Source organism: Erinaceus europaeus, chromosome 11 (assembly GCF_950295315.1).
Source record: "Erinaceus europaeus chromosome 11, mEriEur2.1, whole genome shotgun sequence".
NCBI lineage: Eukaryota > Metazoa > Chordata > Mammalia > Eulipotyphla > Erinaceidae > Erinaceus > Erinaceus europaeus.
The window spans coordinates 82,752,078-82,772,444 of NC_080172.1; the positions used below are offsets into that span (position 1 = coordinate 82,752,078).

The 20,367-nt window shown below is 38.6% G+C and overlaps 2 protein-coding genes across 4 annotated transcripts in view; one reads left to right on the top strand and one right to left on the bottom strand.

Annotated features, from left to right (window-relative positions):
- Positions 1 to 61: 61 nt before the first annotated feature.
- TRMT13 (tRNA methyltransferase 13 homolog) lies at positions 62 to 19,645 on the top strand. 3 transcript variants are annotated; one of them, XM_060202145.1, is made up of 11 exons: positions 64 to 316; positions 3,882 to 3,928; positions 4,305 to 4,371; positions 7,003 to 7,065; positions 7,245 to 7,314; positions 7,457 to 7,563; positions 8,316 to 8,483; positions 10,482 to 10,554; positions 11,912 to 11,986; positions 15,741 to 16,173; positions 18,505 to 19,645. In XM_060202145.1, exons 1-11 carry the CDS (start codon positions 167 to 169, stop codon positions 18,698 to 18,700), a joined length of 1,449 nt encoding a protein of 482 aa, XP_060058128.1. In that variant the 5' UTR covers positions 64 to 166; the 3' UTR covers positions 18,701 to 19,645. The 3 variants fall into 3 exon arrangements, with proteins under 3 accessions (XP_060058129.1, XP_060058130.1, XP_060058128.1); XM_060202146.1 differs by lacking the exon at positions 18,505 to 19,645 and having other exon boundaries at positions 62 to 316; positions 15,940 to 16,124; XM_060202147.1 differs by lacking the exon at positions 15,741 to 16,173 and having other exon boundaries at positions 63 to 316.
- Positions 18,747 to 20,367, bottom strand: part of LRRC39 (leucine rich repeat containing 39) — a 29,678-nt gene continuing 28,057 nt past the window's right edge. The window contains exon 9 of the mRNA XM_007528587.3: positions 18,747 to 18,924. Within this exon, the coding sequence (XP_007528649.1) occupies positions 18,908 to 18,924 (17 nt within the window). The 3' untranslated portion in view covers positions 18,747 to 18,907. The remainder of the gene's footprint in view (positions 18,925 to 20,367) is intronic.

The window sequence follows — 20,367 nt, forward strand, 5'->3', positions numbered from 1 at the left end:
CACCATCACTTTCTTCCGGTTTTGTGGACGGTGGGGGCGGTAGTTCCGGGCCCTAAGCCAGCCTGCGGGGCTCGGTAGCCATATTTGTAAAGGGCAAGGCGCCGCTGGCAAGCTGGCCACTTAGTCTTTTCACGCGTTGTTTGCCACCCGAAGGGTGTCCTGAGTTATGGCGGCTGCTGCGCCGCCGACGCCGCACGGGACTGGCTTCCCAGCGGAGGGTCGATGTGGTTACTATGTGGAAAAAAAGAAGCGGTTCTGCAGGATGGAGGCCGCGGCCGGGAGACGGTTTTGTGGCGAACACGCTGGAGCCGCGCAGGTCGGGTATCGCCCTTCCCTCCCTGGAGTAGGCAACAAGTTTCCTGGTCTGGCACCGCCTCCTTTGACAGGTGGCTGTTTCTGTTCCGAGAGCTTCCCAATTTTCTTTTTGTGAAGTGCATAGCTCCCTGTGCGCTGAGCACTAGTGAAATACAGCGTCTTCTTTTACTATTGAAAACCACGGCAGAAACCCGTCTATCTTGATGCTCGAGGGTAAATGTTATGTTTCAGTTTTACTCCACACCAAGGCTTCCTACTCTCCACCTACCCATTCACGATTAGCTTTACTGATGGAAAAGGGATACAAAAGAAATTTCTGGTCAGAAGTTTAGAGGTTATAACCACTGATTGTATGCTGATCATTTCTTGAGTGATATTTAGTTCACTTGAATGCAGTTGATTTTTTTTTATTTTAATTTTCTTTTAGGGGAAGTAGCTCAGCTGGTAGAGCTTAGGAGCCTGGCGTTTCCGTTTAGAGCTGCAGCTATGAAGGTACCTGGGGGCCAGCTGGTGGCTCACCTGGTTGAGCGCACGTGTTGCAAAGCGCAAAAACCCGGGATCAAGCCCCCAGGCCCCATCTGCAGGGGGGGAAGAAGCTTCACAGGTGGTGAAGCAGAGCTGCAGGTGTCTCTGTCTCTCTCCCGATCTCCCCTTCCTCTCAATTTCAGGCTGTCTCTATCCAATAAATAAATAAAGATTTTAAAAAATTTTAATGAGTGCACCTGAATGATCCTCTGGGTTTGTTCTATATCTTTTTCTCTCTCTTCCATGGAAAATGCCCTCTCTCAAATGTGGTAAGATAAATCCCCTAAAATTTTTACTTAGACATGCAATCTTTCTTTGAAAGCACTTTTTGCTACCTTGCTAAGAAAGGATAGAGATTTTAAAGCATGGAAAACATGACTTTCCTTTAATTTTAGTCTCTCTCTTTCCTTTTTTTTTTTTTTATAGGACAGAGAGAAATTGAGAGAGATGAGCATTACTTAATTGCACATGGAGCTTCCACCCTGCATGGGTTGGGTGGGGAGGGACCTTGAACCCAGATCCTTTGCATGGTACCAAGTGTGCCGCTGCCCAGCCCCCATTTTTTCTCCTTTAAATTCCACATCAGAATGCACAGTTTTGCTCACTGTTATAGTCTTGCATATGGTTATATTCCAGTATGTATATTTCCTTAGAATACTTACGATTAAATAAGAGGAGCAGAATGCTTATTTTGAAAAAGAGCATATGGGGGCCGGGTGGTGGCGCACCTGGTTGAGTGCACATGTTACAGTGCGAAAGGTTTCCAGCCCCCTTCCCCACCTGCAGGGGGGAAAGCTTTGCGTGTGGTGAAGCAGTGCTGCAGGTGTCTCTGTCTCTCTCCCTCTCTGTCACCTCCTTCCCTCTCAGTTTCTGGCTGCCTATCCAGTAAATGAAGATATTTTTTTTAAAAGAAAGAAAAAGAGCATTGTAGTAGGGTTTAGAACAGTTAAACACAAAGAACAAGCATCTAGTTCAATGCCTCTGAGTGTCCAATTGTTTATAGTAGTTTTCTTTGTTAAGTCAGATGGCTTATCCTTTCCAGTATAGATGAACTCCTAGAGCTTCATCATCTGATGCTGTTCATCATCATCAGAGCTGTACTTGTGTTTTAGGTGACCTAATACTAGCCTGAAGTTAAGCGTGGTGAAATATGCATCTTACGGCATGTGGGAGATCTGTGACTAAGGGTGAGAACTCTGAAGTTTGAGATGCTGAAGCTTTTTCCACCATAGCACTTCCCATGTGATACTGGGTTCAAACCTAGGCCATGCCCCGTGAACTGTCTCTTTGGTACTCAAGTATAATTTCTTTTTTCAACTACATAAGTAAATAAATGTTTTAAAAATGATAATAATGGGGGCTGAGTAATGGTTATCTAGTAGAGCGCCCAGGTCATCATGCCCAAGGATGTGAACTCAAGCCATCAATCCCCACCTACAAGAGGGAAACTTCACCAGTGGTGAAGCAGTGCTGCAAGTATCTCTTTCTCCTTTTTTTGTAACCCCTCTTTTCTCTGTTTTTCTTTGTCTCTGTCAAAAAAATGAAGGTACAAAAAGAAAAATAAGTAAATAAAAAAATTTTAAGTAAAAAAAAAAAAAAAAAGGATTGGGAAGATGGCTATGCAAAATGATTCTTATGCTTGTTGCTTTAAGTTCACAGGTTCAGCCCCCAACACCATCATAAGCCAGAGCTGAACACTGTTCTGGTAAAAGTAATAATAGAAACAGCCAGCATTTTGCTACTACTATGTAGACAGAACTACACTGAGGATTTTTCTTAGAACTCTTAGCTTTCTTAATTTTCATAAACCTTAAAGAGAGAAGATACCTTATTCTTATTTTTCAGATGAGGCAGTAGGTCTGCCTCAGTCTTACGAGTTGGAAACTGATAAATAAAAGTGAGAACCACAACTCAGCAGTAAGACTGATCTCTGGTTTGAAATGTTACACTAGCCCATTATATTGTGTTTCATGTAAATGTTTGGCTAGACTTACTAACACTATTAATTTTACTTTTTTTTTCTCAAAATACATATTGTTAAGTTCATGTGACTTAGAAATAAACAGGTTTGGGGGCCAGGTGGTAGTGCAGCAGGTTAAGAGCACATGGCATAAAGCACAAGGACCGGAATAAGGATCCCTGTTCGAGCCTCTGGCTCCCCACCTGAAGAGGGGTCGCTTCACAAGCGTTGAAGCAGGTCTGCAGGTATCTGTCTTTCTCTCTCCCTCTCTGTCTTCCCCTCCCGTCTCGATTTCGCTCTGTCCTATCCAACAACAATGACAGCAGTAACAACAATAACTTTAAACAATAAGGGGAACAAATGGGGGGGAAAAGCCTCCAGGAGCAGTGGGTTTGTAGTGCAGGCACCAAGTCCCAGCAATAGCCCAGGAGGCAAAAAAAAAAAAAAGAAAGAAAGAAAGAAACAGGTTTAACTCTACTAAAAAGTTCAAAGCCAGTACAGTGTGACCATATACAAAATTGTGAAAATGCCATTATTTCACTGTTTCTGTAATCAGAATAAATCTTAAAATCAATGATATGTTATATTTAGTTGGAAGTATTTTTCTTTTTATTATTTATTTACTCTATAAGAGAGAAAGAATCAGGTCATCAGCCTGGCATATGCAATGCCAGGGATCGAACTCTTCTAGACCTCAAGCTTTATAGTCCAACAATTTATCCGTTGTGCCTTCTCCTAGGCCAATCAATGGCAAACATTTTTTTCTTAGTCATACCTAAAATAAATAGTACAATTATAGTCAGTGGTGTCCTAGTAAAAATTCCATACGTAATTTTTCTATATACCCCATTTTTAAGCTATAGATCTTTGTTACACAAAGCTCATATGTAATTAAAACCAGCAACACTAGAAATTTTTCTTAAATCTTATGACTTGATTTCGCCAATCAAATTTTATTTATTTCTTTTTAAAATTGTATTTCAGAAGTGCATATGCTTAGTATTACACTTAAAGTATATATACATCTATAAGCAACAAACCTGCTTTTTATTTACATACATATATGCTTTTTCTTTATTAGGAAGAAAATGCTAGGAAAAGAATCCTGTGCCCTTTAGATCCAAAACAGTAAGTGTGCATCAGGAAAGATGAGAAAAACAATAGTTGGGGAGTAGCAAATTGCTCTTTCAGTAGAGTGCATGCCTCTCCATTTGTGAAGACCCGGGATTGAGCCCTCACACCATATGGGACCACCAGGGAAAGCTACATGGACAATGAAGTGATACTGTGTGTCTTCTCTCTTTCTCTGCCTCTCTCATAGTGTCTGAATTTTTTGTTTTTTTTTAAGTGAGCCTGGGAGCAATATAGTGACTTGTGCGTGAGACCCTAGTTTCATATACACACACCCCAGTAATGGTCAGAAGTCTTATTTTAAATAATTTTCTATGCTTGAAACAATAATAGTCATAAGCTTTATTTTAAATAAATCTCTCTTTAAATTTAGCACGGTATATGAAGATCAGCTAACACGACATTTGAAAAAATGTAACGCAAGAGAGAAGCCAAAGCCTGTAAGTATTTGATTAGTAAAATTGAATGTTGATATATACTATGTAATGTTTAATATTGTAAGTAAATTACAAATGTCAATATTTAATAAGTTTTTGCTTCAGAAGACTTGAATATGGTAAATTCATCTGAGTATATATAGGATATCAGCCTTTGAATCTACATATAGGCCTAATTCAGGTTATAGAATTTTATCAAAGAGTGTTTATGCAGTGAATAATTTCATGGTTTACTAAAAAGGATTTACTTGGTACCTGCTCAATTTATTTCAATAAAATATGATCCCAGACTTTAAACGCTTGAGACTATTAAGTAAGCTGGGTATATTATCTATAAATAGTCACATACTTTTTTTGTTGTTGTTGTAGTTGTTATTGTTGCCATAGCTGTTGTTGTTGGATAGGACAGAGAGAAACTGAGAGAGATGGGGAAGACAGAGAGGAGGAGGAGGAAAGAAAGATAGATACCTGCAGACCTACTTCACTGCATGCAAAAGCGACCCCCTGTAGGTGGGGAGCTGGGGGCTTGAACCAGGATCCTCACGCCGGACCTTACGCTCTGTGCCATGTGCGCTTAACCCACTGCGATACTGCCCAGCTCTCAATCTATAAATAACAGTAGGTTGTTAAGGTCAATGAAAGAAGTCCATGTGATAAGAGTATGCAATCATAGTTATGTGGCACAGATGTCACAGTAGCAGTGGAATTCTGGTTTTATTTATTTTTGCCAGAACACTGCTGAGCTCTGGCTTATGTCGGTGCTAAGGATTGAACCTAGGATCTTAAGATACTCAGGGATAAAAGTCTTTTTGCATAACCACTATGTTATCTCCTTATCCCTGGACTTTTAAACATTAGGTCCTGAGTTCTACCTCTGTGATCATATGTGCCAGAGTGATGCTCTGACTCTCCCTCTCTTTAATAAGGACATAAATAAAATAAAAGCTAAAAAAGAGAGAGAGATGGAAGCAGTCAGGGCTTCTCTGAGGGAATGTTATAAGACCTATAGGTTAAGGAGACTAAGAATCCAGCTAGCCAAGGAAAAAAATGTGTATAGGTCTATAAATGAGAGAACAGAGATCTTTGTCTGATGCTGGGCCTTTGGTGTACGTAGAAACTAAAGAGCTGAGTAGAATATGAGACCTCATAGGTAGTCAGAAAGTAGAGCATTTCTTGAGAGCTTGAGGGCCAGGGGGTGTGGGAGGTAGGTGAGACTTTTGGCATTTGAGTGGGAGTCTTGTCCTGTGCATTTTTTCAAAATATATTTTTTATTTGTGTATTTGGTAGAGATAGACTGCATCTCAGAGAGAAGGGGTCCTTAAGCACACAGTCTGTGGGGTGCTCTCTATGGGGTTCGTCACTGCTCAGCACCTACTGGCCTTTGCATTTCAAAGCATACCTGTATTTAGCATTCCTAGTCTGAGCAGCATTCACAAATGCACTTGCCAAGGAGTATGAAGAAGCTGAAAAAGTGAATAACTGAGGCTGACTTGTAACATGTTCATCATTGCAGAAAGTTCTGCTGAACAGTGTTCATTTAGATTCTTAACTAGAATCTATCCCTCTGAAAAGATGAACTAAAAAGTTAATATGGGACTGGCCAGTGTACGTCCCATTGAATCTACACAATAACTGGTGGCAAAGAGGTTGGGCAGTGGCACACCAGGTTAAACACATAGTACTATGCACTAGGACCCAGGTTCGAGCCACTCCCCACCTACAGTGGGGACCCTTCACGAGTGGTGAAGCAGGTCTGCAGTTGCCTACTTTCTCTCTGTCTCCCCTTCCCCATTCAGTTTCTCTTTGGCCTATCAAATAAAATGGGAAAAAAATGACCACCAGTAGTAGTTGGCTCGTGGAGCTAGTACCAGGCCCCAGCAATAACTCTGGTGGCAATAGAATAAGTAAATAGATAATACTGGTGGCAATTTAAAAATAAAGAAATGTTAAACATGTATGAAATCAGTATAGTGTTCCAGGGTATTTTTATTTTAGTGGGTGGGCCTTTTAAAATAGAAGAATCAAACCTAAACCTTTAGATTTGTTTGATGTTTTGTCTATTTTGTTTAATTAGAATATGCTATCTTTACATTAGTCAGAAAGTTGCTCTAGTAAAAGAAAGAAACAATATATACTAACTGTGAACACAGATTTCTGTCATGGTCTCTACTATGGTATATTCAGCATTTAAAGCAAAGTAAGGACTAACATAGGTGCTCACTAATTATTTAAAGGATTAATGAGTTGGGGAGGCAGTGATTGGTGGTGCACCTTGTTGAGTGCACACATTACCATGCACAAGGACCCAGATTCAAGCCCCTGCTCCCCACTTGCATGGGGGGAAAACTTCACAAGAAGTGAAACAAGTTTACAGGTGTCTTTCTCTCTTCCTTTCTATCTTCCTCTCCCCTCACAGTTTCTCTCTATCCTAGCAAATAAAATAGAGAAGAAAAAAAAGAAAATAAAAACTGGTGATGAAGAGTGGTAGATTCATTGTGCCAGCAACAAACTCCAGCAATAAAAAAAAATTGTTTTTAAAAAGTGAATATGGGATGACAGGTATTAAATATAAGAAAGGAGTTACTCACTGTAAACTCTTCTTAATAATATTTTTATGGCTTTGCTTTTGTTAAGGACTTCTTTATTGAAGATATTAATGCAGACTTAGAAGATGAAACAGAAATACCTGAGCAATTAGTAAGTGCTTGAATTAATATTTAATCTTATAAAGTATTTATGAACCAATTCTATACTGTAAGCAGTCACATTCCAATTCTGATTTAGAATAAAATAGTTCTTTGAATTTAAAATACATTTTCCAATAGGATTGGCATTATTAGTGACAGTTAATTCTCATATCCTATTTTTGTATATAGGTTCCAATTTCTTCTCTCTCTGAAGAGCAGCTGGAAAACTTAATAAAGAAATTGAGAAAAGCAAGTGAAGGTAATACACAAGTTAATTTTTTAGCATAATTAGGTGGCTTGTGAGTAGATATCTGTATGCTTTAAAGATGTTACTACCAATGTTTAGAACTTTATGGCTTCGTGTGTAGTTGCTTAAGCTATTTCGTTTCTATTTGGTACAGGTTTGAACTCTACACTTAAAGATCAGATAATGTCTCATCCAGCACTATATGATGCCCTTAATGACCCTAAAAATGGTGATTCTGCAACAAAACACCTGAAACAGCAGGTATGTTTAGACCATCATAACTCAACTAAAAATGTCATTCTGTTCACTTTTCAAAATCTAACTTTGTATTTTTTCTAAGTATAAGTATTAATGAGATTTTGTTTAGTTTTCTTTCTGGGAATACATTCTGTTTCAAAAAATATGTGTATGTGGTCCAGGAGGTGGCGCAGTGGCTAAGGCACTAGACTCTCAAGCATGAGGTCCTGAGTTCAATCCCTGGCAGCACATGTACCAGAGTGATGTCTGGTTCTTTCTCTCTCCCCCCTTTCTCATAAATAAATAAATAAATTTTTTTTAAAAAGTGTAAACAGGTAATTCGTTTTTGGTATGGGTGTGGTTCTGAATACTGTGTATTGAATGTATTAAAGGTTAGAGAAAATTAAGTACAAATGATCAGTGTGGGGAGTCAGGTGGTAGTGCAGCGGGTTAAGCACACGTGGCGCAAAGCACAAGGACCTGTTTAAGGATCCCAGTTTAAGCCCAGGCTCCCCACCTGCAAGTCTGCAGGTGTCTATCTTTCTCTCCCCCCTCTGCCTTCCCCTGTTCTCTCCATTTCTCTCTGTCCTATCCAACGACAACATCAATAACAACAACAATAATAACTACAACAATAAAACAAGGGCAACAAAAGGGAATAAATATTTTTTAAAAAATGATCAGTGTGAATATGCCTTATGTAGAAATTACCTATTTTACCACTTGAGTCATATATGTTTGCACTAGTGTGTAAAATAATCTTGTGAAGTTTGCAGGCTTCTATTTTAGGTAACATTGAAAAATTAAATTTACTTGGTCCAAGAAGATGCTTTGTTGAGTTTGGAGCAGGAAAGGGAAAATTATCACACTGGGTTGATACTGCCTTAAAAGATGCTGATAAAGTTCACTTCATCCTAGTGGAAAAAGTGACCACAAGATTCAAGGTAAGTGAAATTGTGATAGGCTATTACGGCATAACATTATTTGGCCTTTTTTTGTGTTTGTTTAAGGTACTCAGAAAAATCTCTCCCTCCCCCCTCACTCCATTTTATTAGTAGGATAGAGAGAAATCGAGACGGGAAGGGGAGACTGAGAGGGAGAAAGAAACATAAACACCTGCAGCGCAGCTTCACCATTTGTGAAGTCTCTCCTGCAGGTGGGAAGAGAAGACTTGAACCTCGGACCCTGCACGTGGTAATGTGTGTGCTCAACCAGGTGCACCACCACCCAGGCCCCCAAATACCTTTTTTTTAAAAAAATCTTTTTATTTGTTATTGGATACAGACAGTAATTGAGAGGGGCTGGGGAGAGGGGGAAAGAGATAGAGAGATAACTGCAGCCTTGCTTTATTGGATACAGACAGTAATTGAGAGGGGCTGGGGAGAGGGGGAAAGAGATAGAGAGATAACTGCAGCCTTGCTTCACCATTTGTGAAGCCTTTCCCCTGCAGGTGGGGACCAGGGGCTTGTGCACTATGGTGTGTACACTTAACCAGGTGAGCCACTGCTTGGCCCCAACAAATATCTTTAAAAAAAAAAACTTTTATATTTTGCATAACCATCATGCTGTCTCCCCAGCCCAAAACTTTCATATTTTATTGTAATTTTTATTCTAACTATATTGACAACTTAAAGTAAACTCTTTAAGTAGTAGCCCATTAAGTTAAGTAAAGTTAAGTTAAAGTTAAGTCTTTAAGTTAGTAGTCCATTGATCTGAGTGCCTAAAACTATTTCCAGAGATAAGAAAACATGTAGAGAGAGAGACAGGATCACTTTAGAAGGGTTCTGAGGAGCTCCTCCTCTGTTACTTAACAATTCATTTCAGTAAGCATTTTATTGAGGATATACATGGTACTATGATACACAATGAGTTGATAAAGAAGACAAAATCCCTATGCTCTTGTTACCTACACTTTAAATAGGAAGACACACAAGCAGATACATTATAGAGAAGTGTTAAGGTATTTAAAAGGTCTTCAGAGGGGTTCAAAGAAGGGGGAAATTAGTTATACGCAAACAAAGGGATTAATGACTACTCAGATAGTATGTTGGAGCTCTGTCATAAAAGGTGAATTATTGTTTGCTAGAAAGAGAAACAAATATTCTAGAAAGTAAGAGCAATGTATGTTTGAGACAGGGAAACATTAAGACAGTTCTGTATGGTGGTAGTACATTGGGCTATATATGCTCTTCAGAGAAGTCTGAGTCACATGTATAGGTTGTAGTCAGAAGCATCTAAATGTAGATTAGATTAGCCAGTGATCTTTTAGGGAGAGCAAGAATAGGAAAAATCCAAAAATAGTATTTCAGAGGCTGACAAAGATAATAGAGCTGGAAAATAATTTTAGATAAGTTAGTATCTATAAACCTTGATTTCTTCATCAGTAAATTGGAAACTTAATGAGTTTAAGGAAATAATGTATGTATAATACTTGACAAAATTTTTAGCCATATAAAAATGTCTGGGACCAGCAAAATAACTCATTTGGATAGTGTGCCTACTTTGCCATACATTAAGACCCAGGTTTGCACCCACTCCTTAGCACTTCAGGGGGACTCTTAAGTGCTGTGGTGTCTTTCTGTCCTCTTCTTGTCTGATAAAGGTCAGCCCAGAGTGATGATAAAAGCCAACAAAAAATATCTGATGCTATTTGAATTTTTCAAGAAAGACTATGTAACCTTAAATTTTTTTAAATTAATGATTCCATCTTAAATACTAAAGATGAAAACATATTTACTCTAAATGTTGAAAACAAATAGAAATTCATTCATTCATTAGGTAGAGGCAGAGAAAGAGTGAAAGAGACCACAGCACCAAAGGTTCCCTCAATGCAGTGGGGGCTGGGCGCCAAGCGGTACACTGTCCATGTAAGCTATTTCACCGGGCCTTTCATAAAGCTTTTAACATACAGCCACTGCTATAATGATGTTTTATTTGTTCAGGTTGATGGCAAACACAGGAAAAAAAATTCAGTGTTTGAAAGACTTCAAATTGATATTCAACACCTATGTTTGAGTAAGTTGCATAACTTTCAGTTACTGTACCATAAATCTTAGAAGTTTCAAATTCTGAGGGTTGCTTAGAAGTCTAATCATGCAGAACAGTACAGTAGAATTGGTCTGTGGTTAATAAGAAAATGCATATAACATTTAGATAAATACAAATTGAGTTAGGGTTGAAACTTTTTTTCAAATTGCAGTTTCGGTTAGAAATGAAGTGTCGTTAAGAAAGAGTTTAATTTAAAAGTCTTTCTGATAATGTGTCTTCCGTATTGCTTCTTTGCTCTTTAAATTATTGAGTTTATTCTTACCATACATACACTACTAGCCCTTTTCCTTTGGTTAACTTGACTTGGCTTAAATTTTTTAAAGAAATGAGAAATGAATTAATTCTTTTTTTTTATTTTTAAACATTATATTTTATTTATTTATTCCCTTTTGTTGCCCTTGTTGTATTATTATTGTTGTTGTTGTTGATGTCGTTGTTGTTGGATAGGACAGAGAGAAATAGAGAGAGGAGGGAAAGACAGAGAGGGGGAAAGAAAGACAGACACCTGCAGACCTGCTTCACCACTTATGAAGCAACTCCCCTGCAGGTGGAGAGCCGGGGGCTCAAACCGGGATCCTTCCGCTGGTCCTTGCGCTTTGCACACGTGCGCTTAACCCACTGCGCCACCGCCCGACTCCCAACTTCATTTCTTTTTATTTAATTATTTATTAGTAAGAAAGGACGAGAGAGATAAAAAATCAGACATCACTCTGGTACATGTACTACCAGGGATAATTCAGGACCTCATGCTTGACAGTCTAATGCTTTACCCACTGCACAGACCTGGTGAAGCAGGTCTGCAGGTGTCTTTCTCTCCCCTTCTCTGTCTTCACCTCCTCTCTCCATTTCTCTCTGTCCTATCCAACAACAACATCAGTCACAACAACAATAAGAACTACAACAATAAAACAACAAGGACAACAAAAGGAAATAAATAAATAAATAAATATAAAAAATATATAGTTTGTAAGCCAACTTTAATTCAATAAAAAAATGGATGGTAAAAAAAAAATGAAGTTATTCTCTACCTCACTGTTGTATAAAAGATAAATCCTAGAATTTTAAATTATACTGAAGAAAACTCACTGTGAAACTCAATATTTAACATCCACACCTCAATCATATCTTTTAGTGCCTTTTCTACACCTTTTTCATTTTTTACTTTATTTATTTATTTATTTGCCTCAGGCTTATTGCTGGGGCTCCTTGCACAATTTTTGGTTTATTATAATCCTAAAATTCAGAGATTCTAATTCTCTTTTATGAGATCACATTGATGTGTGATCTTACAAGAGAACTTAGTTCTTATTTGCTTTTGTTCCAGACAAGGTCCCTCTGCTGAGCAAAGAAAAACTACCTCTGGTAGGAATTGGAAAACATTTGTGTGGTATGGCAACAGGTATGTAAACATACTCATAATGTTTTTATTAATGTGCGAAGCTTTTGGTTTTGCTTTTTTTTTTTTTTTGGCCTCCAAGGTTATTGCTGGGACTTGGTGCCAGCACTGCAAATCCACTGCTCCTGGAGGCTATTTTTCCCCCATTTTTGTTGCTCTTGTTGTTATTGTTATTGTTATTATTGATGCCGTTGTTATTGGATAGGACAGAGAGAAATGGAGAGAGGAAGGGAAGACAGAGAGGGGGAGAGAAAGATAGACACCTGCAGACCTGCTTCACCACTTATGAAGTGACTACCCTGCGGGTGGGGGGCTGGGAGGTCGAACCGGGATCCTGGGATCCTTATGCCGGTCCTTGCGTTTTGCGCCATCTGCGCTTAACCTGCTGCGCTACCACCTGACCCCCAGATTTTGGTTTTAGACAGAAATTCAGCAAATTTTTGAATGAATTAAAAGTTGCAACCACCAATTTTATGTTTCTTTATCTCTTTTTAGGTATGTACATTTGTCCCTTAAGTTCTCTGTAAAGAAGGGGCTGATACTGATTACTGAAGCTTTTTTATTTTAAATTCACTTCATTTGTTTAATGATTTTACATAATTATTCTAGTTATTCCGATTTCTGAAAATTATTTCGCTTAAGCCATTTGAAATAAAACTATGACAATATATTTTGTCATGAAATATTAAATTAGCCATCATTTTCTCCAATTAATAGATTCCCAGTGTTTATTATTTAAGTTTATATATTAGATTAAATTTCAAAGTAAAATATATCATGTAACATTCACTGTGACATCTCAGAGTAATATAAAATATGTTTTTGGTTGAGTAGGCACAGGGTCACAAGTCAGACCGAAAATGCAAGTTTCCTTTGTATATCTAGGGTTTTTCTAATACTGTTAAAATCATAGCAGTCTCAAGTTCAGAAGACAAAATAATGGTTATGTAAGAGTCCTTTATGCCTGAGGCTCTGATATCCCAGATTCAATCCCTAGCACCACCATAAGCTAGACCTAAGCAGTGTTCTGGCTTGTCTGTCTATCATTCTATTTATCTCTCATTAAAAATAAATAAACTGGAACCTGGTTGAATGCACATGTTACAATGTGTAAGGACTCATTTTTTAAAAGATTTTATTTATTTATTAATAAGAAAAATAGGAGGCGAGAGAGAAAAAGACCAGACATAAATCAGGTACATGTGCTACCGGGGATTGAACTCAGGACCTTATGCTTGAGAGTCTAATGCTTTATCCACTGCACCACCTCCCAGACCACATAAAGTTTTTTTATATATATAGTTTATTTCTTTTTTAATTTATAAAATGGAAACACAAGATCATAGGATAAGAAGGGTACAATTCCCACCACCAGAACTCTGTATCCCATCCCCTCCCTGATAGCTTTCCTATTCTTTAACCCTCTGGGAGTATGGACCCAGGGTCATTGTGGGATGCAGAAGGTGGAAGGTCTGGCTTCTGAAATTGCTTCCCCACTGAATATGGGCATTGACAGGTCGATCCATACTCCCCCCAGCCTTTCTCCCTCTTTCCCTAGTGGGGCAGGGCTCTGGGGAAGCAGGGCTCCAGGACACATTGGTAGGGTCGTCTGCCCAGGGAAATCTGGTTGGCATCATGGTAGCATCTGGAACCTGGTGGCTGAAAAAGAGTTAAGATATAAAGCAGAGCAAATTGTTGACTAATCGTGAACCTAAAGGCTGGAATATTGCAAATGAAGATTTGGAGTCTCCATTTTGGAAATAGTAATTCTTTTTTTTTTTTAATAGTCATCTGTTTTTTTAAATATTTTATTTATTTTATTTCTGAGACAAATGCAGAGGGAGAGGGAGACAGAAACACCAGAGTACTGCTCAGTTCAGGCTTATGGTGGTGCAGGGGGATTGAACCTGGGACTTTGGAGCCTCAGGCATGAGAGTCTGTTTATATAACTATTATGCTATCTCCCCCACCCAATAGCTAGTAGTTCTATTTTAGTTATATTCCAAAGGGCCCATGAGCCTGACATCTGATATGCAGGTGGATCCAAGTTACTGTCTGAGGAGATGATGTCATGGCTGGAAAAAGACTAGAAAGCTGGATCAGGGAAGAGAGTAGCTCCCAAATGTGGGAAAATTGTTTAAATATTGTTGACTATAAACCCCATCAATTTGATCTGGGGCCCATATTCAGCATATAAGGACCAAAGTTTAAGCCCCCACTCCCCACCTCTGGGGTGGGGGGTTGAGGGGAAAAGCTTCACAAGTGCTAAAGCAGTGATGTGTCTCTCTGTCTCTTTTCCTCGCTGTCTTCCCCATTCTTCTTGATTTCTCTCTGTCTCTAGCGAATAAATAAATATTAAATTTTTAAAAGTCCTAGTGTTTTCCAGTGGTTTCAAAATCACAAAACCCTGTATGTTTGGTTTTTAAATGTATCATAATTTTTTTTTCTGTTCCTCTTTTCTGCCAGAGCTCCTCACCTTCATAATTGCACCACTCTTGGCAACTTTTTCTCCTATTTTCCAGATAAATGAGAGACAGAGAGAAAGACAACAAAAGGACACCATAGCAGTACTCCATAGTTTAAGAATTCTCCCATTGTTTGAGGTGGTTTCATGTGGTGGCTAGGAGGTTAAACTCGGTCCTTTTTCATGGCAAAGTGTTTCACACCATCAACGTGCTACCTCACACCAACACTAGGTTTCTCATTTTTAATTAGAGACTATCCACTTAAGAGTTAGTGTGTGTTAATTGTCATTACATCTGTAAAGCCTTGCACAGGGAATCATTTCAGTATCTTTTTGCTGAATGAATGCATAAAGTAAGGCTATACACTGAAATCTACACACTAACTCTTCTCAGCTCATCGCTATTTGCTGTGAACATCTTACATTTCAGGACTAACACCTCCAAACATCTGTAGCAGATGCTTAGTGCTTAGATGCCTTTCTTTCTCTAGGTCTCTTAAGCTCAAAGCCTCTTTGTAGTATAAGTGCAAGTAAATGCTTTTTTTCCTATACAAGTCATTTCCTTAGCTAGAGCAGGGTAAATGAACCAATTCAAATATTCAGAATAAAAGTTTTTTTTCTTTTTTTTTTCTTTTTTCTTTAAGAAAGGATTAACAAAACCATAGGGTAGGAGGGGTACAGTTCCACACAATTCCCACCACCCAATCTCCATATCCCATCCCCTCCCCTGATAGCTTTCCCATTCTCTATCCCTCTGGGAGCATGGACCCAGGGTCATTGTGGGTTGCAGAAGGTAGAAGGTCTGGCTTCTGTAATTGCTTCCCCAAAAGTTTTTTTTCTAATCTGTATTTATTTACTTACTGGATAGAGATAGCCAGAAATCAAGAAGGTAGGGGGAGATAGGGAGAGAGATACCTGCAGCCTTGCTCCACAACTCACGAAGCTTTTCTCCTGCAGGTGGGGACTGAGGGCTCGAACCCAGGTCCTTGTGAACTGTAATGTGTGCACTCAAAACAGGTGTGCCACCACCCAGCCCCAAAGTTTTTTCTAAGTTTAACATTTAATTTTCTTGAGAAGTAGATTTTATACAGAGTACATTTTTAAGAGGAAGTGAGACAGTAGTGAAAATAGAATAAACACTAACAGCTGATAAACCCTGAAAGAATTATTACAATATGAAGGTTTGGGGGTGATTTTTTATTGGGTTTTTAGACGCAGTACTGCTTATTAAATGTAAAAATATCTATTTTTAAAGATAATATGGTTTGGGGGACCACATAATTGTGTTTACAGATCTTGCATTACGATGTTTGATTGAAACCTATGCTGCCAGTTTTGAGGAAAGGAATGAAGAACCTTTAGCCAAACGCATAAAGAATGATAAAACAGAAAAAGAAATTAACAATTTAACCAATGAAGGAAATGAAAAAAATGTCCCAGAGAAGTGGACTCCTGTGGCTGGCATTGTTATTGCACTCTGTTGTCACCACAGGTGTGATTGGAGACACTATGTGGGCAAAGAGTATTTCAAGGCTCTAGGCCTTGGAGCAGTAGAATTCCACTATTTCCAGCGAATGAGTAGTTGGGCAACTTGTGGAATGCGGAAAACATCTTCAGAAGCCTCAAATATTACCACAACTAAAAAAGATCATCAGAGTGATGATAATGAAGAGCATGATGATGGGGATTATAGGATCACAGATGACAACACTAAGAGTTTGCCTGGGTAAGTGACCACTATGGTTACCAGAGAGCTGCAATATCTACTTCAGCTCTTAAAAAAAAGGGGGGGGGCAGGGGCTGTGAGCACAAGGGTGGTTCATCCAAGAAATAAATGTTTAAGTTCGATTAGTAAAGACAAAGCAGCAGAGTGGGCTGTTCCCAAGATGGAGGACTTCAAGGACCTCTCTTCTGTTGCATACCTCCCCCTCCAGCACTGTCACATTGTGGGGAGGGGCCACAAAATGCCAGTGGGTAAAATACCCAAGTCACCAACAGCAAGGGAAGGAATGTTTCTAACTTGCCTCAGTCCACTAAGTGCTTTGGAGTTAGACTGTCTTCTAGGGGAAAAGGAAAAGAAAAGACTTGGATAACAAAGAGTTAAGGGAGAGAGAGCTGTCTGAAAGGCAAACAGAAATAAAGCCCTTTTGGGGGAAGTTTGACAAGGAGAGAGAAGTGCAAAGTCCAATGATGCCCCAGGAAAGCCAAGAGCATAGAGAAGTCATAGTTAATAAATCTAGGAATTGGTGTATTGCACCAAAGTAAAAGACTGGGGTCGGCGGGAGGGTTCAGGTCCTGGAACATCATAGCAGAGGAGGACCTAGTGGGGGTTGTAGTGTTATGTGGAAAACTGGGAAATGTTACTCATGTACAAACTATCGTATCTTACTGTTGACTGTAAACCATTAATCCCCCAATAAAGAAGTTTACAAATAATAATAAGCCTAGAATTTAGAGAAGACAGGGAAAGAGTCCCAGGCTGCAGTCTAAGGGGTGAGTCTCTGAAGGAAAAGAGTAATTAGCATCTCTCTGTACATGCATAAATCTTATTAAGAAGGAATACAGGCCCCAAGTCACCCCGTGCAGTTCCCAGTTTCAGGTCTCCCAGAGTCTAAAGATTTTGTGTTCTCAACCTTGGTCCTACCTGCCGACAAACAAAATTGTGTAATAATATTCAGAGACAAGTAGATTGATTGCAGTTGAGATAACATGTTTATTGGAGAGTTAGGACAGAGAGAAACAAAAAAGGAGTAAGTTAGTTGCCTTCCTTTATAGGAAGAAGGGACCCAAGAAAAGAATAGGTAGGGACCGGCTGGTAGCACACCTGGTTGAGGGCACATGTTATAACGTGCAAGGAAAGGACCTGGGTTCAAGCCCCCAGTCCCCTTCCTGCAGGGGGAAAGCTTCGCTTGTGGTGAAGCAATGCTGCGGGTGTCTCTCTATCTTTCCTCTCTATCACTTCCTTCCCTTTCAATTTCTGGCTGTCTCTATCTAATAAATAAAATAAAGATAATAGAAAAGAAAAGAATAGGTAAAGTGTGTCAGTCCACCTCTGGGAGAGAAGAGTGTTCCTCTTTGACATACTCATAGGATTCAGGAGTGCTAGATGGCCTGGGAATGCAGGGCGAATACTAGAAAGCACCAACCTTCAGTTCCTCTTATAAGCCTCCCTGCCCAGATACCTCTCAATCCCTAAGAAAGAGGCCAGTCTGGCCTTGGTTTTCATACTCAGAGCAGCAGGTAGGCCTTTGTTTTTACTTCCAGATTAGCAGGATATTAGAGAAGCAAGGAAGACAGCATAGGAGTTGTTTTCTCACAGCCGCAGTTGTCAGTTAATTCCTTGCTAGTCTCACCTCTATTTTTATTTTTTTATATTTATCTATTTATTTTCCTTTTTGTTGCCCTTGTTGTTTTTTTATTATTATTGTAGTTATTCATGTCATCATTGTTAGATAGGACAGAGAGAAATGGAGAGAGGAGGGGAAGACAGGGGGAAAGAAATATAGACACCTGCAGATCTGCTTCACCGCCTATGAATCGACTCCCCTGCAAGTGGGGAGCCAGGGGCTTGAACCGGGATCTTTCCGCTGGTCCTTGCGCTTAGCACCACCACCTGCACTTAACCCACTGCGCTACTGCCCGACTCCCTAGTCTCACTTCTAAATGCCCAGCATTGGGACAAAAATATTTCATTATTACTGTTCCCTTTTTTGGGGGGGGGAGTAACAAAATTTATTCATAAAAATATGTTGTGCTAATTCTGGAATAAATTAAAATATATTCATTGCTCAACTCTGGTTAATGTAGTGTGGGAGATTGAACCTGGAACTTTAGAGCCTCAGGCACAAGAAAGAGTCTCTTTGCATAACTATTATGCTATATACCCCCACCCTCACATTTTTGTTTTATTGTGGTCATAATATCTTAGAAACAATTGAAATAACACCTAATATATTATGGGGTTAGCAATTTATCAGTAAATCAGGATGACTCAAATACTTTTTTTTAAATCTTTACAAGATTCCAGCAGTATTTTGTTTGTGTTTATTTGATTTAGGTTTCTAACTGTTGAAGAAAAGAAGAAACTAGGACAACTTTGTAAATTGCTGATTGACCAAGGCCGAATTGACTATTTACAACGGAAGGGATTCTGTTCCTCTCTGCAGTACTATATAGATCCTGTAGTGTCTTTGGAAAATGTATTGCTAACTGCTTTACCAAATCATTCTTCATCACCAGATATAACTGTTTAATCGAAAAGAAATTTTAAACATGTCTTCCACCAAATATATGCATACATAGGATATTTCCTATTTTATTTTTATAATCATGAGAATCTAATTTTTTTTTACATCAGAAATACAAACATCAGGCAGTTTGCCAAATTTTCAAATAATTCACTTCTGCAGGCCATCTTGAATTATATTATCCATCAGTATTTATAGATGTTGGCAAAGTCGTCAGTTGATTTGGTTATCTGAAACACATAACATACCAATACATAACTAATATAGTAATTTTCTGTTGGCATTAATATTGGATTCTGTTTTCCTTCCGTTTTACTTAATACTTTTTATTTCTCAAGTTCAAGGTAAAGTCAGTTGTCAATTCATACATAACAAGAACCAATCTAAAACTTGACTTATTTTCCTCCCCATACAAAACCGGAAAGGATTATTAAGTATGATTTTTACTAGTGCAAACAAATTTACAGATGTTCATACTCAATGTATTCACCTTCAGATTTTGAGAGCCATACCTATATTGGCATATTATTAGAACTTGTCCATGGCATATACCGAAAACTAAGTGGATTTTTGTTAATTAAATATATAACCATTTATTTCTCATCTTTCTTTAAATACAAGATATATACACATGACAGGAAAAGAGATGATTCTTAAATGTTTCTTCAAGTTCATTGAATCACATCCTTGACTACATAAAAAGACCTTCACTTAGTGGTCATATGCGTTTAGATAGAATAATCTCCCCAAGAGGGCATAGATTATCCAGTGTTAAAGTGCATTACCTCAAGTAAAAATATTGAGAAGAATAGCATAAAATACTCTAATTTCAAAGTCATAGTTTCACTTTTTAAATGCATGACTATCGATTCATTTAGAAGCAAGCATGTTTCTCAAATTGATTCTTTCTAGATTTATTTTTTTCAAATAAATCACTATTACTTGCTCTTACTTGGGTCATAAATATTTTTTAGCACAAAAAAGTCCTTGCTCAAAAATTCATTGATTTACCAGATGATCTAGTAACTAGTAATTTTGTTATGTTTGCATATCTTATAAATTATATGTTATCTAGATGCCTAAAAAAACAAACAAAAAAAGAAACCAAGGGAGTCAGGTGGTGGCGCAGCGGGTTAAGCGCAGGTGGCGCAAAGCGCAAGGACCTACGTAAGGATCCCAGTTTGAGCCCCCGGCTCCACACCTGCAGGGGAGTCGCTTCACAGGCGGTGAAGCAGGTCTGCAGATGTCTGTTTTTCCCTTTCTCTATCTTCCCCTGCTCTCTCTATTTCTCTCTGTCCTGTCCAACAATGACAACATCAATAACAACAACTACAACAATAAAACAACAAGGGCAACAAGAGGGAATAAATAAATAAATAAATAAATAAAATAGTGGTTCAGGAGGTGGCGCAGTGGTAAAGTTTTTGACTCTCAAGCATGAGGTCCCGAGTTCGATCCCCAGCAGCACATGTGCCAGAGTGATGTCTGGTTCTTTCTCTCTCCTGTCTTTCTCATAAATAAAATCTTTAAAAAAATAAATAAATGAACAAATAAATAAAAATTAAAAAGAAACCAATATCATTTGTCTTCTACCACTAAAAAGGGCAGGGGAAAAGGCAAATATACAGATTTATATCAATATTAGGACAAGGAGGTGTATTTTATAACTTTCG